Source organism: Otolemur garnettii, unplaced genomic scaffold (assembly GCF_000181295.1).
Source record: "Otolemur garnettii isolate 467f Iridium unplaced genomic scaffold, OtoGar3 scaffold00185, whole genome shotgun sequence".
NCBI classification, from domain to species: Eukaryota; Metazoa; Chordata; class Mammalia; order Primates; family Galagidae; genus Otolemur; species Otolemur garnettii.
In genome coordinates this window covers 1,596,499-1,613,004 of record NW_003852580.1, presented here as the reverse complement: position 1 = coordinate 1,613,004, position 16,506 = coordinate 1,596,499, and the positions used below count along the sequence as shown (strand labels likewise).

Sequence of the window (16,506 nt, the reverse complement as noted above, 5' to 3'; positions counted from 1 at the left end):
GGGTCACACCAAGCTGCACCCATGGGCTAAAAGCAGTGTGGTCACGGTGAAACTGAAGGATTTAGTGCATACTGTAAATCAGTATAGAGTGAAAGGTCTGGGCGGTGAGAGTATTAGATACAAAATCAAACATGAAACCAATAGCACTTGTAGCAGTAACAGCGGAAGAAATTCTCTGTACGTTGCTACATTTGACTGGCTAATGTTTTGCTCAGAACTTATCACCGTGTAAGATCGCGCTGTAGTTTTCTTTCTCGGCTGATCTGTTCAGGTTCTGTTGGTGAATGTTCCACTGCTTTCTATCTTTGGAAGAGTTTGTGAAAGAACAGACTGATTTCCTTGAGCATGTGGTGAAACGCTTCACTTTGGGAATCCTCTAGTTTTGTGTTCACCAGTCACCTCCTCAGAACGTCTGCTCTGCTGTGAGAACTACACACTGAACAACTCCTTGTGATCATTTCACTTTCTACTTGCAGAACTGCCGTTTGGTACTTCATAAAAGATTCCAGATCATTGTGTAAATTCACCCGTTTTCTCTCTGAAAACTGTAAGCAGATGAGATTGGAAGCAGTCAGGGTGGGGGCCGTGTGGGCAGTGTCTGCCAGGCAGGTGGACTCCCGAACAGCCCTGACTTCACCACGATGCAACAAACGCATGTAACAGAATCACACATGCACCCCAAATATTTATACAAATAAAGAAATAAATAAGGCAGAACGAGGTAAACGTACACAGGCTTTCCACAAAACCAGGAAGCTATAAGCAGAGCTGTGTCCGAGTGTGAGGTGCACCTGGCATCCATGCGGCTGGGGCTGTGTCCACGGTGGGGTGTGCCTGGCGTCTGTGTGGCTCAGGGCTGTGTCTGAGTATGGGTGCACCCGGGGCTGTGTCTGAGTGTGGGGTGAGCCCCACCTCTGTGTGGCCCAGGGCTGTGTGTGAGTGTGGGTGCGCCCGGGGCTGTGTCTGAGTGTGGGGTGAGCCCCGCCTCTGTGGCCCAGAGCTGTGTCTGAGTGTGGCTGCGCCCGGCATCTGTGCAGCCCAGGACCCGCTTCTGTTGCCTGTTGTGATTGCAGGCTCTCATCTGCTGTTGTCTCTCCTTTGACTAATTGTTTCTGACTCTGTCCTGGATACTGTATTTGCAAAATTGCTTGTGGACCTAATTTGACTATCTTCCTGGCCGGGACTAGAGTTTGCCTCGGCCTGGCAGCTGAGGACATCAGCCCCCAAGACCATGTCAGTGACCGAGACAACGCGAGCAGCAGCCCTGAAGGCCTGGGTGAAGCCGCCTGGGACCCAACACAAGGGGGCCCTGGGACCTCTGCAGTCCTGGTCCCAATGTCCATGTACCCAGCTGTTGGGTCAGCAGCTGTCCCAGGAGGAAAGCAACCTCACAGGTCACCCAATGCCGGGAGCCCTCTCCTTGTGTAGACCCTTGACCAGGAATCCTGCGCGCTCCATGAGACTCCCGGGACTCCAGGCACATTCTGTGTGTTTGAGCTCTTCTGCTGTCTTGTGAGTGGCCTCTGTACTGCCCAGTGGACGCCGCCCACGCCGGGCCAGCTCCTTTCTTTGCACCGACTATCTGAATAGTCTGACTGTGACTCCCCTCTACTACTTTGGAGGCTGCACACCCCAGTGTGGACATCTTCCTGCATCTTCCTGAGCACCCCCCTTGCCCTGAGCTAACTGTTTCTCTCTAAGCCCTGTGGACACCTTTCTTTCCTCAGTTACCTGCTCTGCCCTCCCATCTGGGTTGCGTCCCTTCTGCCTAAAGTACAGTCTTCAAAGTGTCCTTTGGTGCAGGTCTGCTGGGAGCCAACTTTTGCCTTTGGGTTTTGAATTTTTTTAATTAAAGGCTGACACTGGAAACTGTGAACACAGCACGCCTTCCCACAAACAAAGGCACCCAGTGAGATCCACAACACCAGCTGCCCAGGAGCCCCCAGCCACTCCCTGTCTCCATCGCTCTCCTCCACAGAGTCTCTAACCCAGCGGTGACTTTGTTCTGAGGTGGGCACAGATGGGATGAGGGTGCTGGTTTCCATTCCACACCTCACACGTGTGAGTCCTGGTGACCTCAGAGGGGGTGATCCCTGCCTTTTTGGTGCTGCTAACACCCCATGAGACTAGCAGCACCCAGATGGTGACAGGTGTCTGAGGTTCTCCCATCTCACGCTGACCATGGGCTGCTGTGGCCACCCTAGCACATCTGAAGCTCCCTTGCGGGACACCCACTGGGCACCCCCAGGGTGACTGGGGTGTCGGGGTGCCTGTTCACTTTAGCTGAAGGTGTTGCACTGCCCTCTGCTGTGGTCTGACCAATCGCCACTGTGCCCAGGGTGTGGGAGGCCCAGTGGCTCACATTCCTCCTTGCGTTAGTCTTTTAAAAACTCAGGAACTGTGGAGGCCTCTTGTGGCAGGTTCAATTTCAGGCTGAGCAATTTTCACATGTCTACTGGCCATTTAGAGATCTTCTTGTATTAGGTGTCTGTTCAGATCTTTTGCCCTTTTCTTTTTGGTAAGGCAGGGGAGGAAGGAAAGGAGAAAGGAGGGGGGAGTGAGGGATGGAAGGAGTGAGGGAGGGAGGGAGGGAGGGTGCGAGGGAGGAAAGACGGAAGGGAGGGAGGGAAGGAATCCTTATTTCTGAGACTGATCAGGAGGCCGTGTTCACTCCCTCCCCCCACCAGAAGGCCTGGGAGAAGCCGCCTGGGAACCAACACAAGGTCAGAGTGGACCACTGTCCTTCTCATGACCTGATAGGATTCTTTATCCGTCCTGGATACAAGTCCTGTACTGGCAAGGGATGATACATTTCTCCTTCCACTCTGTGCCTCGATCTTTTCTTGCAATTTGAACTCCTGTCGGTCAACCTTTTTCTGTAGAGTATTTTTGTGTCCAGCTTAAGACACCTTTGATTACCCCGAGGTCACAGGGTTCTCCTTTGCTGCCTCCTACAAGTTCTCTCAAATTTCTTGCACAATCGGCTGCACAAATGATTTCTATGAAGCAGGAGACTGGTCAGTTGTTTTCCATAAACACTCAAGAGGCAAAGCGCGGCTTGTGGACGGCAGCGACTCTCTCGCTGACCCCCAGGCGGGGCTGCTCCTGGATGCCTCATCCTGCCGCACCGCCCTGTCCACTCACCACACTCTACACCACCTCACCTGCCGGTCACGCTCACGGCCTCCAACACGGTTCTTCAAGGCTGCCTTTGCTGTCCTTGGTCTTCTGCATTTTAAAATACATTCCAGAACAAGCACATCAATGTCACAAAAATCTGTGCTTGGATTTGATCGACATTGCACTGAATTTACCAGTTAGGGAAGAGTGGATGCCTGCACAATGTTGAGGTTCCCAGACCCCAAATGGGCCACGTCCCTCCACCTTTTGAGGGTTTCCTCACTTTGCTTCAAGAATATTCTAGAGCTTTCTGCCCCAGACATCTTTTGTTAATTTCTACGTTTGTTGAAGTTTCTTAGCGTCTGCAATAAGTAACATTTATAAGTGATCATAGTTGTTCCCGGCATTTAAGGCCTCGATTGATTCCTGCATCTTGGTCACATGGGCAGCGACCTCAATTCACTCCCTGGTCTGCTTGTGGGCTTCTCTGGATGTCTCTTCATGTGCAGCCACTGGCAGGTACTGACAGCTTCGTGCCTGGCTTTTAAGCTTTTTCATCTCCATCTCCCGCCTCAGCGTGTGGGCATTTCTGCTGCTCAGAGTGGAGCATCGGTGTTGCTGGCCCTTCCGTCTCACCTCAGGGGAGAACGTCCCACACTGCACAGGTAACGGGCTGTTCTCGGGAGATTTCTGATAGACACCTTGCATCGTTTTAAGCAAGCTCCTTTCTATCCTTAGTTTGCTAAGTTTCTCTTAATTATGAATAAGTTCTGCATTTAAGATGACCATGTGGTCTCTTTGGTTAATCTGGTGAATTATTTAGACCCATTTTTTGACTATTAGCCCTGCTTTTCTGAGCCCAACCTAGTGTGGTGAAGATATTATCACCACTCAGTATCAATGAACCCACCTGGTTCGTACTCTGTTTAGGATTACACGGGATGTCCGAGAGAAATGCTGGCCTGGGTTTTTTTTTTCTTTTTATTATTGTATCTTTTTTTCTTTTAGAGACAGAGTCCTACTATGTCGCCCTCGGTAGAATGCCGTGACGTCACAGCTCACAGCAACCTCCAACTTCTGGGCTTATGTGATTCTCCTGCCTCAGCCTCCCGAGTAGCCAGGACTACAGGCGCCTGCCACACGTCTGGCTTTTATGTGTTGCAGTTAGGCTGGGGCTGGGTTTGAACCTGTGCACCCTTGGTATATGGGGCCGGTGCCCCACTCACTGAGCCACAGGCGCTGCCCCAGAGCTGTGTATCTTTATAGAGTACATATGATGTTTTGATTTTTCTTTCCTTTTTTGAAACATCCTTGTTGGGTTTTGGTGTTAAGGTTATGCTGCCTCAAAACTCAGAAAAAAACATGGGAACTCTTTTTTTTTTTTGCTTCTCTGGAAGAGTTTATAAAAGACTATTCTTCTTAAACATTTGGAAACACTTAACAGTGAAGGGCTGGGCCTTTCTTTCTGAAAAGACTTTAGGTTACAGATAAGATTTGGTAGAAACAGAAGCTATTAAGACGTTTCGTTTCATCTCGTGGCTGTTCTCCACCTAGTTGGTCCTCTCGGCTCCCTTGCCAGCCGACTCGGCACTTGAGTTTGCAGCTATTTTCTCTGTCTTTTAAAAAACTTCAGATGTGAAGGCATGCGCCTTGGATCGATGTCCTCTGGGGACGCCAGAGTTGCCCCTCCCAGAGCGTCTGTGTCATCTCAGTGTGACCTGTGCTCTGCACCAAGGCTCCCTTCTGAGAGCTCGGACAGCACTGAGGAGGGACTCCAGCCACCGTGGGGACACCACGCCTCCCATTGAGGCAGCTGCTGGCCGAGGGGTGGCTCCTGAGCAGCCCGGGCTGAGAGCAGGTGCATGGAGGACACCCGCCTGTGCCAGGGACAAGGTGCCTCAGAGGAAAGGACATCAAAGCCGCTGTGGTCATAAATACATTTTATTTCATAGAAATGCATAATTACAGTGTTTGAGAACATTTGCCCCTAGAAAAGTAGGTCAGCAGTATCTCCGCCAGCTTCTTTTGCAAACACCTATTTTCATGACACTGAACAGGGCACACAGCAAAAGGCTTCTGCTACGCCACTGGGTTTTTTTTTTTTTATGAATTTTCTTTTTTGTTATAAACACCATAGCAAATTAAAAAAGCTATTTAAACAGAAAAATATCATAGTTCTTGATTTCCCTCATGTGGCCACACGCTCCGCACCTCCCCTTGTCCTCCAGACACCAACAGGTGGACTCAAAAGAAAGGGGGCCTTCCGGAAGGGCATGGTGGCTGGTTGTTATCGTTTTAGTTTATTAGGACACTTCCCCCGCAGAAGAGGCGGCTTTCAGACGCTCACAACAGAGTGTGCAGCCGCCGCCGGTCAGGAGCCGGCGCAGCAGGGCGTGGGGACCAGGTTGTCAGCTGCAGCTGGCGCTGGGCTGGGTGCAGTCTCTGCGGCGAGGCCCGTTCACCTCACTGGATCTGGATGGCTCCGTGCTCCAGCTGCATCTCGGGCTGCAGGGTGGGCTGCAGGGTATCAGCTGTCTGCAAGGGGGAGAAGAGGGCTTTTCTAGAAACACACCCACTGCTGCATGGCCAGGCCCCTCGATAGCCATAGAGCAGCCAGGATGTTCACGCACAGGGCAGAAAACACAGAGAGCTGGGCTGTGGCGAGGCCGTGGCTCCACCTCGCTTGATACAGAACATAGGGGTGAGGCGGGCAGGGGCAGCTCTGGCAACTACCCCCGTGAACGTGGCCCCTGGCCAGCGCGGCTGCTTCCTGTCTCTATCCCTGCTCCTTTGACTCATCAGGAGTAACCAGAGGGCTAACAACACACCCTTAGCCTAACAGACTGACCCAGACTTTCAGTTACCATTCTGCCTTTCTATAAAAACAATTCCAGTGTTCCAGGGAAGTATTTTGGGGTTCAGTGACTTTTGTTTTCATAAAGACATAAGTTGTAATCAACAAATTACAGATATTATAGGGACCTTATAGATGCACAGCTTTATTTGATGACAAATTAAAGGGAAAATATCTAATTTCAGAATCAGTCCCTGATCATCTGTCTTAGCATCAAGAACGTGCCCTGATGGGGGTGGCAATCTGGGGGCTTCTGCCCAGACTCCCCAAGAGGCTTAGTGGGAAGAGTCACATGGGCCACAGGAGGAAGCGGGGAGCCCACAGTGGGGCCGCCAGCCTGGGGCTGCCCTAGAGGTGTGACCCTCAACTGAAGGCAGCACGTGCTCAGGTCAAGGGGGCCCGCTCGCCCCCTAGTGCCCAGGGCAGGCTCTGAGGTGGGGGAGAGAGGGCAGAAGGTCATTTTGGCCCCTGCATTTATAAACATTTCCACAAGACAGAGTAACTCAAGAGCATGCTGAAACTGGAAATTGGGCTGGATCCACCTTCTCACCTCCGTGTTTTCAGGTGCTTATAAAAAACAAGATCCTTAAATGAGCAACTATATCCAAATCACAGGTCTTATAATGGTAATTCACCAAGCGAGGTGTCAGCATCAGCCACAGCAGGAGGAAGGGCCTGTGCATGGCCACGGCATGCATGTCTAGGGGGGACGGGGCACTCACCTGTGCCCCGGCTGTGTGGTCACTCACCGGCGCCAGTTGCACGTACTGGACCTGGATGTCACTGGCCTGGAGAGGCGACCCATCCACGCCTGCTGCAGTGGGGTCTGAGGAGGCCACAGCTATCAGCTGGGCTCCTTGCAGCACCTAGAGAAACAAACCCAAGGGCGGCTCTGCTCAGTCACCAGCCCAGCGGCAGCCAGAAAGCAGTGGACACCCCAGGGTCTCCTGAGCAACATCCAAGAGACAGTGCCAGGCCCATTTAAGGACGCAGGGTCCACTGTGTCCAAGTCACTGCAGAGCAGCACCTGACATGAAGTGTGAGGACCAGAGTCACCAGTCAGCAGTTAAAACCAGAAATGGGGGGGAGCTCTCTCACTCATGAATTTGTACAACTGGTTTTCAGGCAGGTTCAGAACTCAACAAAACACCTGTCTGGTACCCTCTACCCCAAAACGCCCAAGCTGCTGTGATGAGCCTGGCTAATGGCTGTGACCTCTGGTTGACAGCTGCCAGTGACCCCACCTGCGCATCCCAGGGCCTCACAGAGCCACTGACACAGCTGTGTCCCACTCCCTGGAAGACCCACAGGCTCCCAACAGACAGGAGACGGGGAATATGAACAGCGTTCCCTGCTGATAATAAACACACACACTGCAGACGCGGTTTGGCACTTTTGTGGAAAAAAAAAGAAAATGATTCAGTATCACATAAGGCTTTTGAGAAGCCTTTTCTCTCCCTTGATTTATGGGGTAGGATTTTCTTACTTCTGCTTCAGAACAGAGTTTTTCCAGGCAATGTAGCTTTGCTTTATTTTAACCTAAGCTCAGTTTAAAGTGACACAGAGTTTTAGGGAAATTGAGGAGATGCATCTCCAGAAGCAGAGGCCAGAGACACAGACCTGGCTAAGAGCTGGTTCCTTCCAGCACCTTCTGCTTTCTAGGGGGAGACCAACCCCTTCTGCCTGACCCCCAGGCCCACAGCATCCCGGGGGCAGAGCGGCCTCTGCATCTAAAAGCCAAAGGGCAGGGCCCCTGTGGGTGCTATGGGCCAGGATGTCACGGAGGGAAACACCACCAGACTCTGTGTTTCGTTCAGAAGAAAGTCACTGCCCACTGCTAACATCCACCTCGGGGGTGAGGCTGCTCCCTGAACATTCACTTCCTGTCAATCTATCTGTTGTATTAAATAGTTCTGTGAGTCATGAATTTTATCTAGATCTATAAAGCCCTGTGTGCATCCTGCTGGGACCCTCGTACACGGGAAGCATTTCACGAGGGAATGCTTTTCAGCGTCCCTGACACCTCATGGCTCTCAAGGTCCTGCCCATCCTGCTCACAGTCACACTCACGCTGCGCCTGCCACAGCAGGAGACCCATAGCCGCCAGGGTCCTGGGAGGGACAGAGCTTGCAGAAGGCCTGTGCCCGGCAGGAGGAAGATGGTAGCACGCTCTGCGGCAGATGGGGCCACTCTGCCAGGGACACCAAGAGCCAGGCAGGATCGCTGCCTGGCATCTGGCCCTGCAAGTGGTGCCCAGGAGGCGAACTGGCAGGAGGACGAGGCCACAGGCAGGAGGCACGGCAAGGCTCAAGGATGCTCAGAGCTGGGAACAGAGCCAGGAGTGGGACTGTGGAGACACAGGTACACTTCAGGGGCCGACAGCTCGTCCACACTCCCCACAGGCCAAGGGCTCAAAGTGGGCCTGGTCTCCCTGCCCTTTGCCTCAACTGTTTCAGCCTCAGTGGACAATTCACATTTTGCCATCACTTTTTAGAACAAAAGGTGGCAGGACATTCTTGCCTGCTGCTCCTTTGTGGCTTCAGAGCACCTGTCAGCACAGTGCACATTCTAATTCCAGCAGCCGTGCCTGGCAGAGGAGCTGCCTCAAGGGTGCCCACATCCTAAGCCCCAGGCCCTGACAATAGGGAGCTTTATGTGGGTAGAGGGACCTCAACTGTGACAAAACTGACACCCCACACTGTCCAGATGGGCCTAGTGTCACCATTGGAGCCTGTAGCAGCTGAGACTCCCCCAGCCACACAGTCACAGACAGGATGTGAAAAGGACCCAGCCTTTCCCGGCCTTCAAAGACAGATGGGACAGAACACAAAAAAGGTGCTCTGCTCTGGAGGCCCCAAAAGAAGCAGCCTGGGACACCCTGACTGCCGCCCTGGGAGATCTATCTGGTGTGGGGTCCTTGGTTGGGGTTAGGGTTGGTGGCAGCCACAGGAACTGCCTGCAGCCACCCAGGCAGGTCCCCAAATGGCTCTTCACTAAAACACAAAACTCCTGGTGTGTGGCTCACGCCTGGGATCCCAGCAATCTGGGAGGCTGAGGTGGGTGGACTGCTTGAGGTCAGGAACTGGAAACCAGCCCGAGCTAGAATGAGACCCCCTCCCCCCTAAAACTAGCCAGGCATTGTGGCGGGAGCCTGTGATCCCAGCTGCTTGGGAGGCTGAGGCAAGAGAATCATGAGCCCAAGAGTCTGAGGTTGCTGTGAGTTATGATGCCACGACACTCTACCCAGGGCAACAGAATGAGACTCTGTCTCAAAATAAATAAATAAAATAAAAACACAAAACTCTCAAATGAACAAAAATAACAAGAAACACAAGCCCTGACAGTCCTTGCCTAGTTTTCCTGTTCTAAACCATCTGTGCTGAGGGAGCTGAAAGGTCTCCCAGGATAGAGGGGAGATGACGTCTCCTCTGCTGCCCATGGTCCCTGACCCGGCACTGAATCCCCAACAAATCAGATGCCTTCCTAGCCAGCGGATAGAGGGTCAGTACCCTCCCAGAGAGTCGTGGCTACAGCTCCGCAGAGCAGCACCGGCCCCACACCTGGCACTGCTGGCTGTGAAGGCCTCTGCTGATATTACCCTGGGCCCTGCAAAAGCTTTATTTTTCAAGTAAGCAAAGCAAATCCCAGGAGGGCCCTCGGGCTTCCCCAGTACAAGTCACATGAAGCCACCCAGGGCCCTGGCCCGGGGTATTCTCTGCTCAGCAAACTCCCCAAGTTGGGGACAGTGAAGTGGACGGCCACCAGCCTGGCTCTCCAAGCCTGCAGGACACGGTGCTCCATCCTGACGCATCTCAGGAGAACTGTCTATGCAAGAAGTAGGAAAGGTTGTTTTTCTTATTTTTGGCACAAAGAGCAAAAATGCCAAAAGCCCCATTCAAAGTAACTTGCCAAGTTGCCTGAAACCTGAGTAAACTCAACAGATTTATCTGTTCTAAGAACAAGAGCCACCACCACAAACCTCCATGCTCCACCAGTGCGAGGAAAAGCAGCAGGAAGACAGGCCTGCTGTCTGTGACCACTGAGACCACCCTGCCCACTGGTCACCAGAGGGCAGGGGAGGAGGGACACACATGTGGTGGGAACAGCATCCAACCCTCTGCCCCCTCCCCAATGCACCCACCTCTGGAGGGAGCACCCACAGTCCCACTAGACCACAGTCCAGGGAGGGGACAGCATTTGCATCTGGTTCCCTCCTGAAGGTCCAGCGCTGCTGCTGCCTCTGTGCTAATTCAGTGGAAGTGGCAACAAGGACCAGACAGACTTAGTGGAGATGCAGGAGGACGTGAGGTACCTTGGGGCATCACAAGCAAAGAAGGAAAAGAGGGACTGTCCCTGTCCCCATGTGGCTGTGCACATAGCTCTGGGCTCTCCCTGCAGGAGGCTTGGACCAGGAATTCTAGGGGAAAGTTTAAGAGATTCAAGTGAAGTTTTTAAAAGAAAATGTAAAGTTAAGAGTCTCTAAGAGTTAAGGAGACCCCTTAGTAAAGGTGTGAGACATCTGTCAGGATGTCCTTCTTATCACGCAGGACACGTTCCTTCCTCGAGTTTGGAGCAAGGCTCAGCTTGAGGCCGGGGAGCCTCTGTGAAGCTTGGCAAAAAAACTCAGTTCCTAAAAGCACCCACAGAAAGGCTTCCTAAGACCACGAGAAGTCACCAGGAGGTTCTGTCACTCCAAATGCCACTTCAAATCAGCGGCCTCACTGAGCACCCGGCGAGAAGCCCACACACTCCCAGAGGTCGTGCAAACACACCCAGGTACTGTTGTGAGGCATCATTTCGGCTCCACACAGACAGAGGAGACTGTGGGCATAGCAGGCGCCTGATGAAGCGACAAACTTCCAAGAGCCAGGAGCACCACCCCCCTGCACCCCCATCACCTTCACCACTTCCCCTCCCCACGGTGACCCTCTCCAGAACTAAGCTCACACATTTGTGAAGGGCCCTGTTCAACAGAGCACCTTGGGGTGCAAACGGGACCCTGAAGCGCTGCTCACATGAGCCTGGTTCTAAGAACTTCCCCACTCTGAGTGTCCCCTGGATGCAGCCGAGCACATAACAGGGTGTGGGGCTAGAGGGCAGGAACACAGGGACCCAAAGCCCAGGAGCGAGCAAGGGAGGTGCCAAAGAGCGGTGAGCTCAGCCTCACCTGTGCTTCCAGGGCAATTAACTGGCCATGAAGGACAGGCCAGGACAGTGTCCCACCAACATCCCAAGCCTCAGGTCCCCACTGGCTGCCTGGCGGCCTCCACTGGAGTGGCTGAGGGTGGAGCCTCCCTCCCCAGCATGGGGGTGGGGGACACACTGTGGCTCCCCAGCCAGGAACACGCCAGGGAGGTGGTCTCAGCTGCAGCCTCAGGCTGAGCAGCCCTTGGCTGCACATTCCCCCACCAGGGCTGCTGTTGCCGCCTCCTGGACCCAGGCCCCTGCTCCCTGCCCTGCACCTGCCTTCGCAATGGTGTGTGTACAAACTGTCGGCTGCATTGTGGTGTGAGAATGGGTGGCCATGCAGGGACCAGCTCACAGACAGACATGCCACACTCCACAGGCCGACCACACAGAGGACTGCCCTGCCTACTTCCCAGCCGTGGGCACCTCACCACTTCCTGAAATCCATAGCAGATGGAGATACAATCTGTTGATTTGGACTTGATTTTAAATTGGTAATGAGAAAACGCATGGAGGCCTGATCTTTAATGCAGAGGCGGCCCCCACCCTGCTGAATACTGTGGCTCCAGGGTTAGAGGTCGACTCTGCTGCCAGTGGGACAGGGCGCCACACCTGAGCCCATCTCCTGACTCAAAACAAACAAGAAGTCTGAGGCACACCACGGAGGGTAAAGTGCACGGGACGGACTCCCACTTCTTTCTGTCATGCTTTCAGCTCTTCTTCCTTCTCCCTGCTTATTTTATGTCTGGAGCAGAGCCCCGACCTGAGGCTTCTCCAAACAGGCTCTGGAATGCAGACACAGCCGAGTGAATGCAGCGCCCACCCTGCCTCCCAGGCCGCAGTGGGGCCTCAGCTCCAGCTGGCCCTGGAGAAAGACAGCACACTCTCGCCTTGGGAAGGGCACTCAGGCAGGGTGTGGGCACCTGCTGTTTTCCCAGATCCATCTGGAGGGCCTCCCTCCACACACTGGGGACAACAGCACCCGTTATCTGCAGACCAGAAGATAATGGTCTCCCCTGTAGACCAAGCAGGGAGGGTATGAGCAGAGGTGCCCCGGGGAACCGCCTACATGTCTGCGCTGGGGGCACACCCTCACCCTTGGATTTCCTCCGGTTCCTGCCAACTCTCGAACTCAGTTTAATACCCACTGAGACAAAGCAAAACTGGTGCAAAGCCTGAAATACATGTAAAGAAGCCCAAGAACTTTTCAGCACCATTTAGATATAAAATTCTAAATCCAACCAAGAATCTGCCCAAACTGGGGGATGAGGCGGAGGCGCTAATCGGCGGCCTTGATAGGCGGGCGAGCCGACGGGGTGTACGTGTTTAGTTTGGATCCAGCTTGTGAAGGGCACAGTCCACTTACCAGGGTGACCTGTTCACAGCATGACATCAATTCAGAGCTACTTCCTCTTAACAGAAATAAAGTGCTCAGAGAAAGACCCTCATCTCTGCAACACCGCCGAACTACCAACTCCAACCTAAAATCTTTTTCATATGTTGACACAGCAAATGCCAAAAAGCCACATTGTCATTCTTAAGTCTTTACATCCACTGACAGAAATACAAGTACATTTCCCTGAAATCCTCTGTCCTGGAGATCTTGTGAGATGCCATCACCAACTTAACTAATTCTAAAGTCTGATGCCTCCATGGTTTAAGTGCAGGGGTAAAGGGTTTCCTCAAACTTTCTCCAGGTAAAAAATACCAAGAAGCACCAGGCAGGTCCAGCTGAGAGCAGGTTGCTCCAGGAGGAGCGCGGTCACACACCCAGCCCATGGCCCCCTGAACAGTATGCTGCTTCTGTGGCAATGCTCACACATGAAACAAGAAACCACCTCCAGGAACCCCACGTGGGAAGGTGGGAAGGTTCCCCATCAAGGTTCCCCAACAAGAAACCACCCCCAGGAACCCCACGTGGGAAGGTTCCCCATCAAGGTTCCCCAACAAGAAACCACCCCCAGGAACCCCTCGTGGGAGGGGAGAGGAAGGTTCTCCATCCAGGTGATGCCATGTCAGAAACACCTTGTTCCAGACACCAAGTTCAAGCTAAAGTAAAGGCAGACTGTTGCCACATTCAGGTTTTTAAGTAAAGCCTGTGATTATCCATAACCTGACCAGGCCTGCGGGAAGAATTCCTACAGATGGTACACCCACATGCTGTGCCCCAGGAGCCCGCTGAGCACAGCCCTGCCCCACAGCCCTGCTGCGTGAGGTCACTGTCCCCATCCACCCTCCACAGGCACCTTGGCCAGCACGCCCAGGCTCACCTGCTCCCTTTCCTCTAGAGAAGGAGGCTGCCCCCACTGCAGCCTTCAGGGAGCTGACGCTACACTTGAGGTGCCCCAGGGCTGGTCCCTGGGGCTTGGCAGGGATCACAGGACACTAAGGCCCTGAGAGGGCTGCAGAGCTGGCCAGGCCAGAGCCAGGTGCTTTCACCTTTGCTGCCTATCCCCAGGGCCCCACAGGTGACCCAAAGGCTTATGCATCCCGTCAAGTGGGGACACGGAGCACCCTGCTGAGTGGCTTAGGAGCATACCCCACATCCACACAGGGAAGCCTGGAGAAAGCCAGCATGGCGGGGTTCGCCATGGTGACTGGTGTGAGGCTTGAGGGCAGGGGGGGAATCGGGCACAGCATGTGGGGAGGCCTAAGGAGCGAGGCCTAGAGGACAGGGCAGCAAAAGGAAGTCCTGGGCAATAACCCCCCGTGGGCCAGGCAGAGGTGTGTCCGAGTCCACACATGCAGCCCAACCTTCCTGGACAGTGTCCCCACTGGATGTCAGGCCCCAAGTCAAACGCCAGTGGCTGGCGTCTCAGGATCACACGGAGAATACCTGCATCCTAACTGTCAGAAGAGACGCCACACAGTCATTCAGCCTACATGTGAGCAAGTCAGGCCCTGGAGCCCACATCGTGAGGGAGACCAGGGCAGGTCTGCCCAGGACCAGTGGGGCAGAGACTTGGAGACTGAGAATTAGAGGCTACATGTCATGTTTTTAAATGGCTGAAAATAAGAAAGTGTTTCAAGTGTCTTCAGTCAACGAATCTTACAGTTAACTGAGCACTAATTTGGAATTATTACGTTTACATTTATTCACTCAGCAAATACCCCTGAGTGCTGACGGGGGCTGCACACACTGCACGGAGTATTGAGGGAAAACTCTGGATTCAGCATCATCAAAACTCCCATCCAGCCTTCCCAATGCTCACCTGACAATGATGATTCTGAGCAGTAACATCCACCACCCGCCCGGCCACAGTCTCAGGGTCAATGAGGGACACACAGGGCACTGGGCACAGTCACGGCGAGAAGGAAGCCTGGACTAGGGGCTCCAGCTTCAGCTAATGTGAGCCCCTTCAAAGCCACCATTGTTCCAACTAACTAAAATACTGAAAATGTAAATTGGAGCAATCGTTGCGTCCAAGTTCTCTAGCTAAAAAAATTATAATAGCCTTCCCAGCCAGAAACTCCGTCCAGCTTTTCCTGGGCCCTTGCCTGACTTGAAAGACTCTTCTGTGCTACGACTACTGGACAGCAAAATTCAAAGGGACAGAACGGACAGCCAAAAAAACAATACACCTATTTCACTGACCACTCACCGCTCCAGCCTGCAACTGCCCTCCCTGCTGCCCCAGAAGCTGCAGCACAGCAGGACCCTGGGCACCCAGACCCACCCCGACGGAACCGCTGCCTCACGCAGCTTACACAGGGCCACGGAGGGCCCCGAGGAGCCAGAGCCAGGGCAGGAAATGCCTCGGCCCCTCTGCCCAGCCAGGCCTTGGCCTCCTCAGGCAGGGTGAGGGACCCTCAGAGATGCTGCCAGGTGGCCTGAGCCTTGCTTGGCCTGGGGCTGGGAGCCCCGCCGGCAGCTCTCTGGTCTTTCCGGGTTGTTTTTTGTGACTAGTCAACACGGAACTCACTCTACTTCTGACCTTTTGTGGCTTAAATTACATTTTCCACCATTTCTAGTAGGGAAGGCTTTTCCATAAGGGATTAATTCCCTGAGCCACCCAGAGTCTCCAGAATCTGTTTGTGTGTTGGCATGCGATGCCGGGGCTCGTTTCCCTGATGGAAACATTCTTATTGTGGGCACGCTGTCTGTGAAGGTGAGGTGACCCTACTGGGACAAATTGTTCAAAACTGCCTGAAGCCTCCTGGAAATGAGAGGCCATTTTTCTGCTAGAGATAAAGACACACACAGCCTCTTCTCACCCTTTCCAAAAACCTTTAACATCTAAAATGTTGGATGTTCCCATCTCTTCTAATCTTTTTCCCAGCTGGTTTAGAAGGCTTCATTTTAGGGAAAAGATTCTGAAAGCTACTGAAATTTACTCTTCAGCAGTAAAGTATAAGAAGAGACACTGATGCCAAACAGGGCAGAGAAGTTTAAAAGCTTCAAGAACGCAGACCCTGCTGGCAGCTGGGCACTGGAAAAGTTATTTCAGAAATACACAGTGACAGTGGCCCAGGCCCGGCACTATTCTGTTCAACTTTGCTTAATTCATATGCAGTGTGTGTGTGTCTGTATGTGTATTCATGTTTTTTCTTTTTTTAGAGACAGAGTGTCCCTTTGTCGACTTGGTTAGAGTGCCGTGGCATCACAGCTCACAGCAACCTCCAGCTCCTAGGCTTAGGCATTCTCTTGCCTCAGCCTCCCTAGTAGCTGGGACTACAGGCGCCTGCCATAACACCCGGCTTTTTGTTGTTGCTGCTGTTGCAGTTTGGCCAGGGCTGGGTTGAAACCTCCCCTCCCTCAGCATATGGGTCCAGTGCCCTACCCACTGAGCCACAGGCGCCACCCTATTCATGTGTTCATATGTGAATGTGAGTTTATTATTAGTGATGGGTTTACCAGACCACACACAAAAAACTCATTTTCAAGTGATTTGATGTAAGCTTTTCTCATATACATCTTAGATGACATTAACCACAACTATTAAAAAATATACTATCTGTATCAAAACACACATGTACTTGAAATAGCACTAAATATTAATAATTTCATGATTTGTGATCTAAGCAGCAGGATCAATCTCAAGCCTTTAAAGATTTCCTATGTGGCTGATAATCTTCCAAATATAGATAAATAATTGACCCAGGTTTGAACATTTCAACAGATATATCACCACAGAGCAACTGATCCCTGATTCTACTAAATCCGAACTCTGTGCCAGAGGCCCCTATCCGGGAGCCGCCCAGCACCACTTCCAGTTCACTGCCTAGGGCGTGCGTTCTAAGGCAGAGGCAGCACCAGGTACTCACCCCAAGTTACGACACAGAGGCAGCACCAGGTACTCACCCCGACATTACGAGGCAGAGGCAGCACCAGGTACTCACCCCGA

The 16,506-nt window shown here is 52.8% G+C and overlaps 1 protein-coding gene across 8 annotated transcripts in view; it reads right to left on the bottom strand.

The window, feature by feature from the left end:
- Positions 1-5,045: 5,045 nt before the first annotated feature.
- BANP (BTG3 associated nuclear protein) overlaps positions 5,046-16,506 on the bottom strand; it is a 95,403-nt gene continuing 83,942 nt past the window's right edge. For 5 of the 8 annotated variants that reach the window (XM_023507510.1, XM_023507509.1, XM_012812035.2 and 2 more), the window contains one exon: positions 5,570-6,840. In XM_023507510.1, coding sequence (XP_023363278.1) covers positions 6,535-6,840 — 306 coding nt within the window. In that variant the 3' untranslated portion in view covers positions 5,570-6,534. Of the gene's footprint in view, positions 6,841-16,506 lie in introns of all 8 variants that reach the window. The other 3 variants (XM_023507511.1, XM_003800796.3, XM_023507512.1) reach the window with 2 other exon arrangements.